Source organism: Oryx dammah, unplaced genomic scaffold (genome assembly GCF_014754425.2).
Source record: "Oryx dammah isolate SB20612 unplaced genomic scaffold, SCBI_Odam_1.1 HiC_scaffold_23, whole genome shotgun sequence".
NCBI classification, from domain to species: domain Eukaryota; kingdom Metazoa; phylum Chordata; class Mammalia; order Artiodactyla; family Bovidae; genus Oryx; species Oryx dammah.
Window position 1 is genome coordinate 34,804,555 of NW_024070207.1, and position 17,270 is coordinate 34,821,824.

Consider the following 17,270-nt stretch of genomic DNA (forward strand, 5'->3'; position numbering starts at 1 on the left):
TTGGTGCAACGTCTCAAGAGTTCGTCAGAGAAACCAATGAGAGACCTGACATGAGCTCGCTCGGATGGAACGCTCTGCCTCGCTCCGCAGTTTCCACGCCCGGTAGGTGCGGCGGTGGGAGGTGTCGGCGGGTCTTACGTGCACACGCACGCTTCTCTGGGCGTCCCGTTTGTTATGGGCCAGGGTGCGGGTCACGCCAGCCGGACGCGCTTCTCGGAACTCGGCAGGGGGCGGGGAGAAAAGGCGCGCTACGTGCACGCCGGCCCTTCCGACATCGGTGCGGCGGGAGGCTCCGCCCGACCGAGGGCTTCTTTGCCCCGCCCCCTTCCCGCGCCGTCGTGGCGGCCACTTCCTGGCCCTCCCCACCTTTTGCGAAACCAACGAGAGGACACCGCCTGCATCTAGAGCAGCCCAACCAGGAACGTAACCGAGTGGCGCGCGAACGTGAGAGGAAAGCTCTGCGCGGCTGCGCTTTCCCGCCCCTGAACCGTTCTAGACGCGGGTGAGTGCTGGGGCTTCGGCCCGCACCTGGAGCTGCCCGCGGAGCAGTCCCCGGAACGACCCCGCCCCTCTCCAGGGTAGGCCTGGGCCCTGGCTCACTCCCAGCATGCTCCACGCGAGGAGCCCAGGCAGGTTCTGTGGGAGGAATAGTGAGGGGGAGAGATTGAGCGCCAGCTTCCTAGAGGCGCTCCCTCTGCCCCTCCTTGGGGTCTTGGGTTGACCATGTTCTCCCCCACTTCTGTTCTCCATTTCATTCTCCTCCCTTTTTCCATACTCCACCCCAACCACCTTCATCTAAAGAGACTCGTATGGAAAACCACTCTGGTAGTTTTTGCCTTGTTTGTCCCCGTGTACAGTTTTAAGTTTCCCTCCCCTCTGCACCAAATATCCTATCACGCGCATCACATATCATGTGCTACTCCTTAGGAAAATTTGTGCAAATGACTTTAAGTAGTATCCCCATCAAGAAGAATCCTGACATCCATATGCCATTATCAAGCTAAGAAACACTACTGAATTATCATATATTGACCAGAAATAATATGAAATGCCGAAGACCTATATAAAAGAATTCATTTTGCAGTGCATCTGACAATTCTGCGTGTTTCCTGTCAATTCTCTTTTCCTTATTAGAGCTGTGTTTGTTGACCGAGTTCTGTGAGTGACACAGAAAAACTGTCCTGCCTCTTTCCCCACTCCCCCACCCCTGCTTAAGAATTACGTCTGTCAAGCTATTCCACACCTAGTCCTTCAAAGGTAATGGAAGTCAAAGTCCATTTCCTCTAAAACCAAGGGATGGTGTCCTTGAGGCAGTATGGTGATGTTAGATGGAAGATCTGTTAAATTATGGTTAACAGATCTTACATGTTTATTCATTTATAGGAAAACAGGGTTATTCAGCAACTTGTTTATTATCAATAATATGGATAGAAGCACTGTTGAGGTCATTATTCTGTACTAGAAAAAACATTAAACTGCTGTCAGGATATCTGATTTCTAGTTCATTTCTACTACCAACTGTGACTTTGGGTCAGTTACCTAACCTCTGTGGCCCCTGTGTTTCCCTATCTGTAAAATGAGAAAAGCGACATTAAGTATTTTCTAAGCCCACTTTGGACTGCAAGGAGAGCCAACCAGTCCATTCTGAAGGAGATCAGCCCTGGGATTTCTTTGGAAGAAATGATGGTAAAGCTGAAACTCCAGTACTTTGGCCACCTCATGTGAAGAGTTGACTCATTGGAAAAGACTCTGATGCTGGGAGGAATTGGGGGCAGGAGGAGAAGGGGACGACAGAGGATGAGATGGCTGGATGGCGTCACTGACTGGATGGACGTGAGTCTGAGTGAACTCCGGGAGTTGGTGATGGACAGGGAGGCCTGGCATGCTGCGATTCATGGGGTTGCAGAGTTGGACATGACTGAGCGACTGAACTGAACTGAAGCCCACTTTCAACTTTAAGAGACAAAGGGAAAAATCTAAGTAGCTCAGAACATTCCTTGTGGAGATGGAGAAGAGATTGGGAAATTTTCAACAGTTGTATTTAATGTTGACTTTCTTTTAATTTCTGATTGAAATCAAAGTGTAGACTTTTTACTTCTCCAAAGAATAAACAGATGCCAGGAAATAAAAATGTTCATTAATGGTCCCCAAATAATTTAACTCTTTTCATTATGGGCTTTTATTACATCAGTTAGTTGAGATACTGTGTTGGAAGTCATTTAGTCTTAGGAACAAGAGGCTAAATATTAACAAATATGGTATCAATTCCAAGAAATTTGCTTTAGATGTACTCAAAACACCTGGTAGCAGCCATTGGTTAAATAAAGCATTAGATTGAGAACAAAAGCCAGCACAGATACCACTGGTGATATAGCAACTGTTAAGTGGTTTTATTTTGTTCAGTTTAAGGTTTTCTTGTAAAAGTCAATTTATAGCTACAGAGGTATTTAAATAATATAATGCAAGCTTGTGAAACAAAATTCCTTTCAAGAGAATGATGGACAGACTACCTCTGTAACATTGGTTTCTGGGGTCAGTGCTTTAATTCAGTACTTGGTTAATTAAATCCCCATAGATGAAGTGCAGAAATAGCCTCGCAGAAAATTCTACAGCTGTGAGGTATTTCTGCAAAGTTCCAGTTTATACCCAGCAGTAATCAGATACCATTGGAAGCAAAAAATTCTTAAGATTCTCTTGTACTATTTGCAACTGATTCCATGTCAAACCTGGGAGCCTTTTTTTCCTTAACATTAAGAGCCAAATGTAAATATAGGGAACTATCAAATCATTAGACTAATACTTTTCTAATAAGTATCCTAAAGTTCTTTTTCTTCTTTATAGGAACAATGCTTTCTGAAAGCAGTTCATTTTTGAAGGGTGTAATGCTTGGAAGCATTTTCTGTGCCTTGATCACTATGCTAGGACACATTAAGATTGGTCATGGAAATAGAATGCACCACCATGAGCATCATCATCTCCAAGCTCCTAATAAAGAAGACATCTTGAAAATTTCAGAGGATGAACGCATGGAACTCAGTAAGAGCTTTCGGGTATACTGTATCCTACTTGTCAAACCCAAAGATGTGAGCCTCTGGGCTGCAGTGAAAGAAACTTGGACCAATCACTGTGACAAAGTAGACTTCTTCAGTTCTGAAAATGTTAAAGTGTTTGAGTCAGTTAACATGGAAACAAATGACATGTGGTTAATGATGAGAAAAGCTTACAAATATGCTTTTGATAAATATAGAGACCAATACAACTGGTTCTTCCTTGCACGCCCCACTACGTTTGCTATTATTGAAAACTTAAAGTACTTTTTGTTAAAAAAGGATCCATCACAACCTTTCTATCTAGGTCACACTGTAAAATCTGGAGATCTGGAGTATGTGAGCATGGAAGGAGGAATTGTCTTAAGTATAGAATCAATGAAGAGACTTAACAGCCTTCTCAGTATTCCTGAGAAGTGTCCTGAACAGGGAGGGATGATTTGGAAGATATCTGAAGATAAGCAGCTTGCCGTCTGCCTGAAATATGCCGGAGTGTTTGCAGAAAATGCAGAAGATTCTGAAGGAAAAGATATATTTAACACCAAATCTGTTGGGCTTTTTATTAAAGAGGCAATGACTAATCACCCAAACCAGGTAGTAGAAGGATGTTGTTCAGATATGGCTGTTACTTTTAATGGACTGACACCTAATCAGATGCATGTAATGATGTATGGGGTATACCGTCTTAGGGCATTTGGGCATGTTTTCAATGATGCATTGGTTTTCCTACCTCCAAATGGTTCTGACAATGACTGAGAAGTGAAACAAGAGCATGTATATGATCGCCAGACAAGACGTGTGTTGTTGTTATTTGTAGTAACAACTGCATATATATCCAACACAGCAGTATGTTTCTTTTTTTGTTTTCTTTTTCAATTTGGTGGCACTGATTTAATCCCACATTGAAGTTTAGTAGTACATTTTAAAATAGGGTGGATTTTTTTCCTTAAAAAATATGATAATTTCAACTGTGTTGGAAAGAAATGTCTTAAGAATAATAATTTTACAAATAAAGGATATATTTATAAGTAATATATGTGATAAATTCTAAATTATGAACATTAAAGTCTGTGTGGCACATTTTTTTTGCTGATTGGTTAAAAATTTAACATGTCTTTTTAGCTTGCTAAGATATGCAAATGAAATCTCTAATTTCAAATCTGTGATTAAAGTAAAACTTTTAGCTATGTGTTTCTGTTATTTCTAATGTTGGTTTATGTTCTAAGCCCTCATAAGTGCCAATGGATTTGCTTTCTCAAAATACACAACCAAGCAACCAAGAGAATGTTCCCAACCTCTGTTAAAGTAAAAGTTGAAATCTGTCCCTGAAACTGAAGATTACTTACAAAGGTTAATAATTTTCCTGGGAGCTAGTTCAGTGGCATTCCTCGGCATATACAATTTCTCTATCCATATACTGAAATTGGAGTGGTGACCATAAAGAATGTAATGTCATTTAACTGCATTGTTTCCCAGTTAATCAAGCTCTCAGCTATGGCTTGAATAAAAATATACCAGTTGAGATTGATTTACTCCTGCAGAGCAAGTGAGTTCTGTGGAAATCTCCTTTGTTGTTTAATTTGTTCTGAGACCCCATGGACTGTAGCCCACTAAGCTCCTCTGTCCATGGGAGTTCCCAGGCAAGAATACTGGAATGGGTTGCCATTTTCTTCCCCAGGGGATCTTCCAACCCAGGGATCAAACCCAAGTTTCCTGCATTACAGGCGGATTCTTTACTGCTGAGCCACCAGGGAAGCCCCTTTGTGCTTAGTCTCACAGTCGTGTCCAACTCTTTGCAACCCCATGGACTGTAGCCCACCAGGCTCCTCTGTCCATGGAATTCTCCAGGCAAGAATAGTGGAGTGGGTTGCCATGCCTTTCTCCAGGGAAGCCCCTTTAAATATCCTTTAAAGAACTCCTTTTGGTAGTCTGGCAGTTTCATTTACTTGGGTTGAATCTGCCCTGGTTTTTGTTTACCTGTTCAAATTTTGAGATTTTTTTTTTGCATGTTCTTGATTGTATCATATGTTGATTGCACCTGTTTGGTGTGGAGGCCTTAACCTCACCATTCACCTCGGACTGCTATGCCATTTGCCTGATTTCACTGGCTACCTAGAAGCTTTAAGGATGGTAGATACAATAACTTCTGTCTTCATAAATTTGTGAAATACTTGGAGCTGATTTGCCCTCTAATTGGGCCTGCACATGCCATATTAAGTCAGATCCATAAGCCTCCACAGGGTGTGAGACCATGACATTTTAGAGATCAATTTTTCTTGTAACTGGCCTCATGATGTTAAGTCTCCCACAGCTTTTGTAAGCCAGAAAGAGAATTTCCTTAAGAGGGCCTTGGGCTACAAATTATCAATCATCAGAGTAGTGTGTAAAACCCTTTGTTTTAATCTGTACGATCTTCCTCATTGGGGCTCTTGGTTAAGATGAAAGGTTATTAATTTTGAAAAATAATAACTATTTTATCAAGCACCGTATTATGTGGTCTCAGATGTAATTACTACAAATCGTATTCAGCGAATATAATGATGCACAGTATCTCAGAGTGTGACACCCAGTTTACAAGTATCACCATGCCCCCAACACCAATATATTAAATTTTTTTCTAGTGCATTATCACCTTCAATTACATTAGGGTATCAAAATATAGTTGAAATAAATATATTAGAGAATGCATTCCATTGTTTTGATTTCCTAGTGGGTACTAACAATTGCTTTTTAAACCAAACTGATGCTCTTGGTTGTATTTTTATATGAGTATTCCTTTATAAAAGGGACTTCCTGGTAGCTCAGCTGGTAAAGAATCCACCTGCAATGCAGGAGACCCCGGTTCAATTCCTAGGTTGGGAAGATCCACTGGAGAAGGGAACGGCTACCCACTCCAGTATGCTTGGGCTTCCCTGGTGGCTCAGCTAGTAAAGAATCCACCTGCAATGCAGGAGACCCTGGTTCAATTCCTAGATTGGGAAGATCCGCTGGAGAAGGGAACGGCTACCCACTCCAGTATTCTGGCCTGGAGAATTCCTTTATAAAATGTTAGTTGTCTTAAATAATATACAGTCTCTTTGAACATATCTGTACCTAGTCTTGTAGATAAAACTGGAATCCGTAACACAGAAAATTGTGCTACAGAGGTCATGTTTACAGATTTTATCATCATGCATTCAGTAGTCAAAAACTGTAACCCTAACTACACTCTTATTGGGAAGAGAGTTGGGAAGAATGGAGGTCTAATGAGAATTGATCATGATTGTGAATATATTTTACATATGGCTGGCTAATGCCTACTATATTGGACAACACAGGTCTAAACAGTTCCCCAAGTGTGAGACCCACTGGCTGAATGTAAATGAGAGAAAACTAAGTTTCTTCTAAAAGTTATATTTATCTTTCTGGTTTTCTTGAATGCAGTGAAACTGCACCTTGACTTTAACTAGGCCCCAGGCCATCTCCTTGCACAAGTTCAGTCACTAGACCTTCTTTGTCAAAACACTGGATTTGGAACAAAATATAGATTAGATCTCTTGGCTTTTTTCTTCATGTAGCTAGAAGATTGCTTGTGTATCCAATCTGATTTATAATGCCCAGATTTTTCTGTAATGCATTTAAACAAACCCATCTATTGGGCTTAAAGCAGGGAACACCTGTATTAGAAAAGTTACTGAAAGCACAGTTTAATAATGATGTACCACTAATTTTCCACTTGTTTAAAATATTCTGTTGCTTTTAGTGCCAGCTCACTTGGATTGATGCATTCACTGCATGTCTGAGCAGTTATGTGAAGAGCCTGTTTGTAAAAGTTAGCTCTTTTGGCATAGAAAAAAAATTCAGAAATTTTTGCCAACCTTCCCACAAAGGAGTCCCCAAAGTCTAATGAAAGAATAATAACTCAATTCCAATATAATCAAAGGTAAAATACTGTATTCAAAAGATAATGGAGGAAATGACTTATTTAGAAAGTATGAAATGGTGAAATGAAATGATGGTGTATATCTGGGGTCTCTAGCACTTTCACTTTTCACTTTCATGCATTGGAGAAGGAGATGGCAACCCACTCCAGTGTTCTTGCCTGGAGAATCCCAGGGATGGGGAGCCTGTTGGTCTGCCATCTATGGGGTCGCACAGAGTCGGACACAACTGAAGCGACTCAGCAGCAGCAGCAGCTAGCATAATAGAAAAGTCCACTTTTACTAGTGTGGAATCTATACACTATACTATTCCTTGCATATGTTGAGTATCCATTAGCTCAACACTAGACCTGGTTATTTTGTGGAAAGCAAAAAGGCCCAAACACATGATTCATACAGGCAGTCAAACAATCATTTCGTATAAGCTTTGCATGAGCAATAAAACAAGCCATTCTTTACTATTAGAATATGGTGGTCCCTTTTTCCTTAAAAATCATTTTGATAAGCGCCGTTTCTCCTAACCCACATAATTCCCATTTCTTTGATAGCTTTCACTGATTCTGTGCAAGAATGGCCACGCTGGTTTTGCCACCGCTTTGGCAATTTAGTGAAAGACTGGCAGGAAGAGCAGAGCCTAAAAATAAAACTAAGATTTTCTATGAATGAATGGATGGATGGGAGTGAGAAGCTGCATGTGTTCACTTGTGTCCCACTCTTTGTGACCCCATGGACTGTAGCCCACCAGGCTCCTCTGTCCATGGGACTCTCCAGGCAAGAATATTGGAGTGGGTTGCCATCCCCTTCAGGGATCTTTCCGACCCAGGGATTGAACCCAGGTCTCCTCTGGTGGCTCAGCTGATGAAGAATCCACCTTCAATGCAGGAGACCTGGGTTCGATCCCTGGGTTGGGCAGATCCCCTGGAGAAGGGAAAGACTACCCACTCCAGTATTCTGGCCTGGAGAATTCCATGGACTGTATAGTCTATGGGGTGGCAAAGAGTCAGACACCACTCAGCAACTCACTTCACTTCACTTCTGCACTGCAGGCAAATTGTTTACCACTGAGCCACCAGGGAAGTCCAGGAGTGAGGAAGGATGTCCTTAATTATGTGACAGGCTTACATTTGGAAAAAAAAGTAAGCAGTGCCTCTAATGAATGAGTGATAAGAGACATCTACAAAGGTACTCAAAGTGTAGAATGGGGATGTTTTAATAGTCAAACACCAGGCCCATACCATCAGGAGGAAAAAGTGGTCCTAACTTAGGGCTTCGCTGGTGGCTAAGACAGTAAAGAATTCGCCTGCAATGCAGGAGACCTGGGTTTGATCCCTGGGTCAGAAGGAAATGGCAACCCACTCAAGTATCCTTGCCTGAAGAATTCCATGGACAGAGGAGCCTGGCTGGCTACAGTCCAGTCCTAACTTGATGGAAGACAATTTTTTTTAATTAATTTTTATTGCAGTTGATTTACTATGTTGTGTTAGTTTCAGTGTACAGCAAAGTGAGTCAGTTACACGTATACATATATCCATTCTTTTAGATTATTTTCCCACATAGGTTATTACAGAGTATTGAGTAGAGTTTCCTGTGTTATACAGTAGGTCCTTATTAGTGTACATAGTAGTGTATGTATATGTCAATTGCAGTCTCCCAGTTTATCCATCCCACTGATGGAAGACTAAATACTGGCACTGAGAATCTTCTTTTCCCTATTTACCGCTCTAAGGTATTCACCTCTAGAAGGAAACTTTAAGGAACACTGCCCATTCTCCATCCCAGTGCCATCCAATAGAAATGAAAGCCACATGTGTAGTTTAAAAATTTCCACTAATATTGAGTGAGTGAAGTCGCTCAGCCATGTCCGACTCTTTGTGACCCCGTGGACTATAGCCCACCAGGCTCCTCTGTCCATGGGATTCTCCAGGCAACAATACTGGAGTGGGTTGCCATTTTCTTCTCCAGAGGATCTTCCTGACCCAGGGATCGAACCCGGGTCTCCTCCATTGCAGGCAGAGGCTTTATCCTCTGAGCCACCAGGGAAGCCACTAATATTAGCCACATTTAAAAAGACAGGTGAAATTACTTTTATATTTTATTTAACCCAATATATCCAAAATATTGTCATTTCAATGTATAAGTGACAGAAAAATGGGATAGTTTACATTATTTTATTAAGTCTTTGAAACCCAGTGTGTATTTTACAGTTACAACACAGGTCTAACCAATTCCAGAAGTGTGAGACAACATTCCACCCTGGGGCTGACATGTGCATCGAGAAAACGTGAAGTTTCTTCTGAGCTGTTTATTTTTTTTGTCTTGAATGCTATGGAAATTACAACCTGACTTTTAGCAGGCCCCAGGCCATCTCCTTGTACCAGTTCCATTACTGGATCTTCCTTCTCACAGGGAAGTATCATTGGATACTCCTCAAAATTAACTCTTCCCTGGTAGCTCAGACGGTAAAGCATCTGCCTATAATGCAGGAGACCCGGGTTCAGTCCCTGGGTTGGGAAGATCTCCTGGAGAAGGTAATGGCAACCCCCTCCAGTATTATTTCCTGGAGAATCCCATGGATGGAGGAGCCTGGTAGGCTACAGTCCATGGGGTCACAAAGAGTCGGACACGACTGAGCGACTTCACTTCACTTCACTTCTCAAAATTAACTCAGCAGATCTGGAGTGAAATATAGATTAGACCCCTCATCCTTTTCCCTTATATTATTGCTATTATTTAGTGGTTTCAGTTGTGTCCAACTCTTTTGTGACCCCAGGGACTGTAGCCCATTAGGCTCCTTGTCCATGGGATTTTCCAGGCAAGAATACTGGAGTGGGGTGCCATGCCCTCCTCCAGGGCAAATTCTTGACCCATGACTGGAGCTATGTCTTCTGCTTTCAGAGAGATTCTTTTTTCTTTAAGTATTTATTTATTTATGGCTGTGCTGGATCTTTGTTGCTGCATGTGGGCTTACTCTAGGTGTGAAAAGAGAGGGCTACTCTCTAGCTGTGGTACCCGGGCTTCTCATTCCAGTGGCTTCTCTTGTGGCAGAGCATAGCTCTAGGGCACGAAGTAGCTGTGGCACCCAGGCTTATGTGCCCTTCAGCCTGTGAGATCTTCTCATATCAGGAATCAACCCATGTCCCCTGCATTGTAAGGTGGATTCTTAATCACTGGACCACCAGGGAAGCCCCTGCAGGCAGATTCTTTACTATCTTAGCCACCCAGGCTAGGCAGCCACCCACTGTTACCTCATTCTAATCCTACTCATATTTTCCCACTGTGGTATACAGGCTCGGCCAACTTACACTTATGTCCAGTAGCCCATAAACAAAGATGGTGATGCAACTGAGGGCTGAGACTAACATTTTATGAAATATGAGGGGAGATTTTCTGCAAAACAGGCTTAGCATTCAAGTTGAAATTAGGTTCAAATCCCAACTCTGCCATTTATTAGCAATGTATCTTCAGGAAAGTTAACCCTTGTTTCCTCGTTTGCAAAATGAGAATTAAAATCTGCCTCATGGAGGGACTTCCCTGGTAGGTCCAGTCACTAAGACTCTGTGTTCCCAATGCAGGGGGGCCCGGGTTCAATCCCTGGTAAGGGAACTAGATCCCACATGCCAGAACTAAAGATCCTGTGTGGCACAACTAAGACCTGGCTCAGTCAAATAAATCTATAAAAATAAATAAAATCTACCTCATGGAGCAGTCATAAAGATTAAGCAAGATATATAAATAGAGCTTATATATACAGTAGGTACTCAAGGAATGTTATTTCCCTTTCCCTCTGGCCCATTTGAACAAGTTTAACTAGCACTTCACACAGTTAAATATGTATCAATCCTTTTTATTAGGTATCTTTCTGGTAAAATATTAAAATATTGATGTGAATAACAGCTGGTACTGAATATTCAAAGTCACAAGGGAACTCCTTCATTAATAGTTCTAAGATAACATCTATACACTGAATCTGTGCCATGCAATAAAATAGCTCTTCCTTGAGCAGCTGTTTAATAAAGTAAATATCTGTTTAAGGAAAAAATTGGAAGTTCCTTTTAAGAACATTAACCTAATACATGTTCCCCTTTCACAGCAAATTAGACATTATTGGAGCCAAAATTGCCCAAATCAATATGATTTCTATCTCCTCACACTTTAATCAAGATAGTTTTCTCTCTCTCTCTCTCAGTCTCTGTGGTTTTGGTTTTTTGGCCATGAGGCACGTAGGATCTTAGCTCCCCAAGGGGATCAAACCACCCCCCAACACTAGAAGGCAGAGTCCTAACCACTGGACTGCCAGGGAAGATGCTTCTCTATATCAAAAAAAAAAAAAAAAAACCACTACTGCTTTAGTAAGACTCTTCCATCCACAGTAAAAGCATCTGGGCAGTTGGCACTTGAGAGAGAACTGGATTTGACAATACCAAGAAGCTTATGAGGCCATGCGCCTTCTCTCAGACCTCTGCATTTGGAAGCAAGAAAGCAGAATTACTTTGTGGACTCCTTTAAAAACATTTTACAAAATATAAGATTTTTTACCCTGTAAAACACAAAATAAGTGCAGTGTAATCTCACAAGTTTTTATGACAGTTTAGCCCCTACTATTTTTTAAGCAGAATAAAGCATTACCAGCAATAAATTATCTTCCAGTCATGTGCTTTTTGAAAGCTATGTAGGAGACAGAGGTTAATTTGATGGGTTAGAGACTGCTGTTATCCCACTAAAAGAAACTGTTTGTACTCTATATTCAAATACAGTTCAGGTTGAGCTTTTTACAGGATTTTAGTTTCCTGACCAGGGACTGAACTCGTGCCCTCTGCAATGGAAGCATGGAGTCCTAACCACTGAATCAACAGGGAATTCCAAGGTTGAACTCTCTTAAACCCAAAATGCTTACATAAGCAAATTTTAGAAAGACTTTAGTCATGCAAAAGCATACTTTTTCCTCATCCTGGATAAGCCAACTCTCTAAGAAAGCTGTCCACAGCCAACAGGGCAAAAAGGACCCCTCGTAGCTCAGTCAATAAAGAATCTGCCTGCAGTGCAGGAGACCCGGGTTCTATTTCTGGGTTGGGAAGATCCCCTGGAGAAGGAAATGGCAACCCACTCCAGTATTCTTACCTGGAGAATCAGATGGACAGAGAAGCCTGGCAGGCTACAGTCCATGGGGTTGCAAGAGTCAGACTCAACTTAGCGACTAAACCACCACCACCCATCCTCCTCACTCTGCCCAATTTAATCCAGATGCTTACGTGAACAGTCAATTTTGGCTTTAAAAAATGAATTCTGGATGGGGCAGCATTAGAACTGATGAGAACAGTATCCAGATTAACAAGTACATACAAAATCTTTCGGATTGTGAAAAACTAAAAATCTGTTAAAACATCAATATGATGAAACAGGCATTCCATGCCTCACAGATAGGGAAACAAAAGTAGAAGTGCATGAAGCTTTTAAAAGTTGTCTTGGGACTTCCCTGGTGGTCCAATGGTTAAGAATCCACCTTCCAATATAGGATGTGGGTTCAATCCCTGGTCAGGGAACTAAGATCCCACATGCTGCAGAGCAACTAAGCCTGCACATTGCAGCTACTGAGCCCATGTGCTCTGGAGCCCATGTGCCACAATTAGAATTGACATGCAGCAAAAGGTCCCAGGTGACACAAGGATGATCTCACATGCCACAACTAAGACCTGACACAGCCAAACAAATGAATAAATATAACAAATTATTTCACTAATCCTTTTATTTCTCAAAATGTTCAGGGACAAAATTTGGTATACTTTAACTTTTCACTCCAAGAGGCAAATCTTTAATAGTACAATTAGTTTGGATGTTTTTTATCTATTTTTCCTCCCCATGACCTGTTCTAATGAACATGATATTATTAGTAGAAATTTCTGTGAATCATCTCCATGTCCTTTTCCATATATAAATTATATTCTCCAGGAACCCAGCTCCTACACCAACTGACCAACCAGCCTGATAGTCTCAACATAGATTTTAAAACTGGTTTTCAGTCCTGTTCATTCACTCCTGTTCTGGTGGAGTTGTAGTCCTTTACAAGTACTTAATTAGTTTTAATACAATATTAGATAAATTATCATTATAGTTCATTATATCTACTCATGCTTTTACCTGCTATAAAACAAAGCATAATAAAGTATACACATGATGCATAAAAACATAGAATACAAATATACATTTACATGCATCAATCTCCACATTGACAGGCAAGATTTCTTTAGGAGTATTGCTGAGAGACTAGGATATTAAGAATATAATTATATTTAGTGTAATTTTTACTGCCTTAATACAATTAATGACATACTAAACATAAGCGTTCTGAAGGGCTTTCAAAATATATTTTAATGGCCTAATTCTTACAGGTTATTGAATAACTCAGTAAATTTCTGATTGCTTGAGACCTCAGAAGTGATGGTTATATTGACACAGGATGCATACATACATTTTCTGTTTTTTCTCTTATCATAAATCAGTTTCAGTAGATGCTCCTTTAGAAATTGGAACATTTTGAGTTTCCTGAAGAGCCTTGAGAAATGTATTCTCGAAATTAATGAACCTAGGTAAACAAAGTTAAAATATTTACCACATTTTGTTTGGGCATACATTCATTTCATATTCCCATTAATATATAATTGCTACATAATTAATAGTCTCATGAACAACAAAAAGGTGAAATACTTATTATAATGAAATACCTCTGTAACCTCTGTGAATTTAGTCATTTACCATTCTTATATCTTCTGAAGTACTTTGCTTAGAGATATTGTATCCTTGGTAGCTGATTTGTATGTGCAGGGGGAACTGGGCTGGATATAATCATTATTTGACAAATGCCATCTGACTTTATGTTTGGGGACTATCAAATCTCTCCAATTGGAAATGTTCATGGCTGTCCTTTAGCTAAATCCAGCTGCTTGTTTTGGGTCCAGAACATTAAGAAAAGGAAAAATGCAGCTGCCAACCGAGCACCACCAAACCATTATAATAGTCTGCTAGAAGGCAATGGCAACCCACTCCAGTACTCTTGCCTGGAAAATCCCATGGATGGAGGGAGGAGCCTGGTAGGCTGCAGTCCATGGGGTCACTAAGAGTCGGACACGACTGAGCAACTTCACTTTCACTTTTCACGTTCATGCATTGGAGAAGGAAATGGCAACCCACTCCAGTGTTCTTGCCTGAAGAATCCCAGGGACAGGGGAGCCTGGTGGGCTGCCGTCTATGGGGTCGCACAGAGTCGGACATGACTGAAGTGACTTAGCAGCAGCAGCAGAAGAGGGCTAACCAGGTCTATGGCAAAACAAGACAACCATCTGAGTTGGAATGCTGAACTGTTGCAACTCCAAGACAACTGGATTTTTTTTAACTTCACATTGGGTACAATCTAAGGAATACGTTTATATTTCGTTCATGTATACTTTGTAAGTTTTGATGACTGAAATTGGAAATGTATTAGTAACTTCCTACTAGCTTTATAAATTGGTACTGGGCTGTCACCATTACCCAGATTTTTAAAAATGTAACTTTACTCACTAGCCTGGAAGCTCCTTAAGGGCAAGGGCAACTTGTCTATTATTCATCTTTGTGCCACACACCTAGAACCTAGTGGATATTCAATAAATGTCCAGTGAGCTGAACTGACCCTGGCTGAGGAAAAGTGTACAAAAATGACTAGATTGTAGGTTGCATGAAACAAAAGTAATTTTCAAACTAAAAGTGAACTGAAGGCACATTACCTATGAGAAAACAGGCTCTCCCCATATTCCTACTCTCAGGAATGTGGGTAAACTAAGTTTTCTTTATGCACAGTACATCAAGAGGTTGATATACCTGCTAGTTCAACCTCTTTGAATTGGTTGACTGGGCTCCCACCTGTGGAATCACACCCCCGATTAACTCCATGACCTGAGGCCTCAGACCCGGGGGAAGTAGGAAACGTACATATTTAGCCCACATCACCAAGGTAACAAAGTCAATGTACCTGAACATAATAGAAAAACAAGCACAGATGATGTTGAATATTTTAAAAGTGTTCCCTATACCCACTGTAACCGTGGTCTGAAACATGGATCAATTATTTCTGAAACCTCACAATTAAAAGTTCTCTAATATGTGTGTGTGCTTTGTTTTTCATCACTAACACTCCATAGGCAATTCTGGTCAATTAACATTATCTTAGTACCAAGAATAAAGATTCAAAGTTTGGTTTTGACATAAATTACTTACTTTCTTTTTAAGCATATAAGGAACTATAGACCTCAAATAGGCTGCCTATTTCCCAAATGGGGAGACGTCTGAATTTGAAACTAGTAAGTCAGCATGAAATGAGACTATCTGTTGAAGAAACCTACCCTGAAAGTTCATTTATAATTATGCCACTGATCAGATTATTTACACTTTTATCCACCAGGAATAAATAATAAAATATTAAAAATATAGCAAGTTGTAGAATATAACTGTCATAACAAAGGAAAATACATAGGACTTAAAAAGGATATAGGAAGAAAAATACCAGGGCACCTCTATGGGCTAAGAAAGAAAGATTTTGGCAGTCATAAGCATTCTAATTAATAATGAAGGAGGAAAAATTCTCCAAGCCCTACCTCAGCCCAGATGAAAGACCCCCAAATTATCAACCTTCCTTTACTCTAATCCATCTTCACCAAGAAACCTCCTGTTTACTAATTGTTTACCCTAAGCAGACTTACTACCATAAATTAATACACTTACATTCTAACATGGGAATCACCAAGTCTTACACGTTTTGTGGGAAATAGTTTCTCAATCTGAGTCAGACCCTGGATCTATACCCTTCACCTATGTTGTGAAGGCCCAGCTGCAACAGCCAGCCCAATGGTATCTCTCTTTTTACTATCCACCCTCACCTTTCTCACCAACTTCTAACTGTAACACAGGTCACCACAATCTTGTAAATGTCTGTATCCATCTGAAAAATAAAATCACATGTAGTATATTTGTCAACAACCAAATGAAGACGGCTGAGACATAGTATAACAGCAGTGCTATTAGGAAGAAAGACCTGTTATCACTATATAAATTCACAACTGCTGTTTAATTCTCAAAACAGCTTACTGATCTTACTGAAGTAGGTTGATAGTCTTCACATGCCACTTATGATAAGAGATACACATTCTTTGGAGAATACAGTAGGGACTCAAATCTGGAAGTTCTAGGCATCTGTGGAGTATGATTTCACCCAGCTTCAAGAGAGGGCATTAAATAAATTGAAACAAAATCTGATCAAGCCTATCTGCTTACAGGCTATATGAGGAATATAAAAACAAGTTAAATTACTTTACAGTGATACAATCAACAAAATCCAGAATGTGACAGGAAACTATAAGACAAAACAACTAGATTTCTTAATTAATTTAAAGGGAAAACGAAGGAGGGGGAACTTATAGATTAAAAGAGACAAATAAATAGCAACCAAATGCAATATAAGAACCTTGGCAGATATCAACTTCAACCAAACCAATGGTTAAAAAAATAAAAAGAGAAACAAGTCCATTTGTCACATATCTGAACACAGTTCAGATATTTGATAATATTAAGAAATAGCTAAATGTTTAGGTGTGATAATGATATTGTGGTTGTTTTTTTTAAAGAAAACGTATCTTTTAAAAATACATATTAAAGAAACTATGGATGAAATGATATATCTGAGATTTGCTTCAAAATAATTGGGGAGTGAGGTGGGAGGGAGTGAGACAGAGACAAAACAATATTGGACATGAAGCTGGGTGATGGATTAGAAAATCCAATATACTATCTACCCATACTTTTCTATGCTCAGAATTTTCCATAATGAAAAGTTTAAAAATGGAAATAGCAACCAAAAAACACAGACAAAAGAAAAGGGGTACTTCTAGGTGCCCTTGGGTAATGGGTAATGGGTAATGGGTAATGGGATAAAAATCCAAGTCTAATATATACACTATATACTATACACTATACACTATACACTATACACTATAATGTGTATCCAAGTCTAATATATACACTATATATATATATAATGTGTATCCAAGTCTAATATATACACTATAATGTGTAAAATACATAGCTAGTATAATGTGTAAAATACATAGCTAGTATAATGTGTAAAATACATAGCTAGTGAGAAGCACCAGCCTGGTGCTCATGACAACCTAGAGGGGTGGGATTGGGGGAGGTGGGAGGGAGGCTCAAGAGGGAGGGGATATATGTATACTTATAGCTGATCCACACTGTTGTACAGCAGAAATAAATACAACATTTT

General features: G+C 40.2%; 1 protein-coding gene and 1 long non-coding RNA gene across 3 annotated transcripts; one reads left to right on the top strand and one right to left on the bottom strand.

Annotated features, from left to right (window-relative positions):
• The first annotated feature begins 262 nt into the window (after positions 1-262).
• C1GALT1C1 (C1GALT1 specific chaperone 1) lies at positions 263-4,234 on the top strand. Of its 2 annotated transcripts, XM_040265231.1 has the most exons (3): positions 263-502; positions 1,135-1,257; positions 2,842-4,234. In XM_040265231.1, the coding sequence occupies exon 3, from the start codon at positions 2,847-2,849 to the stop codon at positions 3,801-3,803; it is 957 nt and encodes a 318-aa protein (XP_040121165.1). In that variant the 5' UTR covers positions 263-502; positions 1,135-1,257; positions 2,842-2,846; the 3' UTR covers positions 3,804-4,234. The 2 variants fall into 2 exon arrangements, with proteins under 2 accessions (XP_040121165.1, XP_040121166.1); XM_040265232.1 differs by lacking the exon at positions 1,135-1,257 and having other exon boundaries at positions 322-502.
• A 4,812-nt stretch (positions 4,235-9,046) lies between these two features.
• Positions 9,047-16,938, bottom strand: LOC120881509. The gene is made up of 2 exons (XR_005725323.1): positions 15,874-16,938; positions 9,047-14,278 (listed from the first exon to the last, which is right to left on the bottom strand). It is a non-coding gene; the product is annotated as an uncharacterized LOC120881509 (long non-coding RNA).
• Between the last annotated feature and the right edge of the window lie 332 nt (positions 16,939-17,270).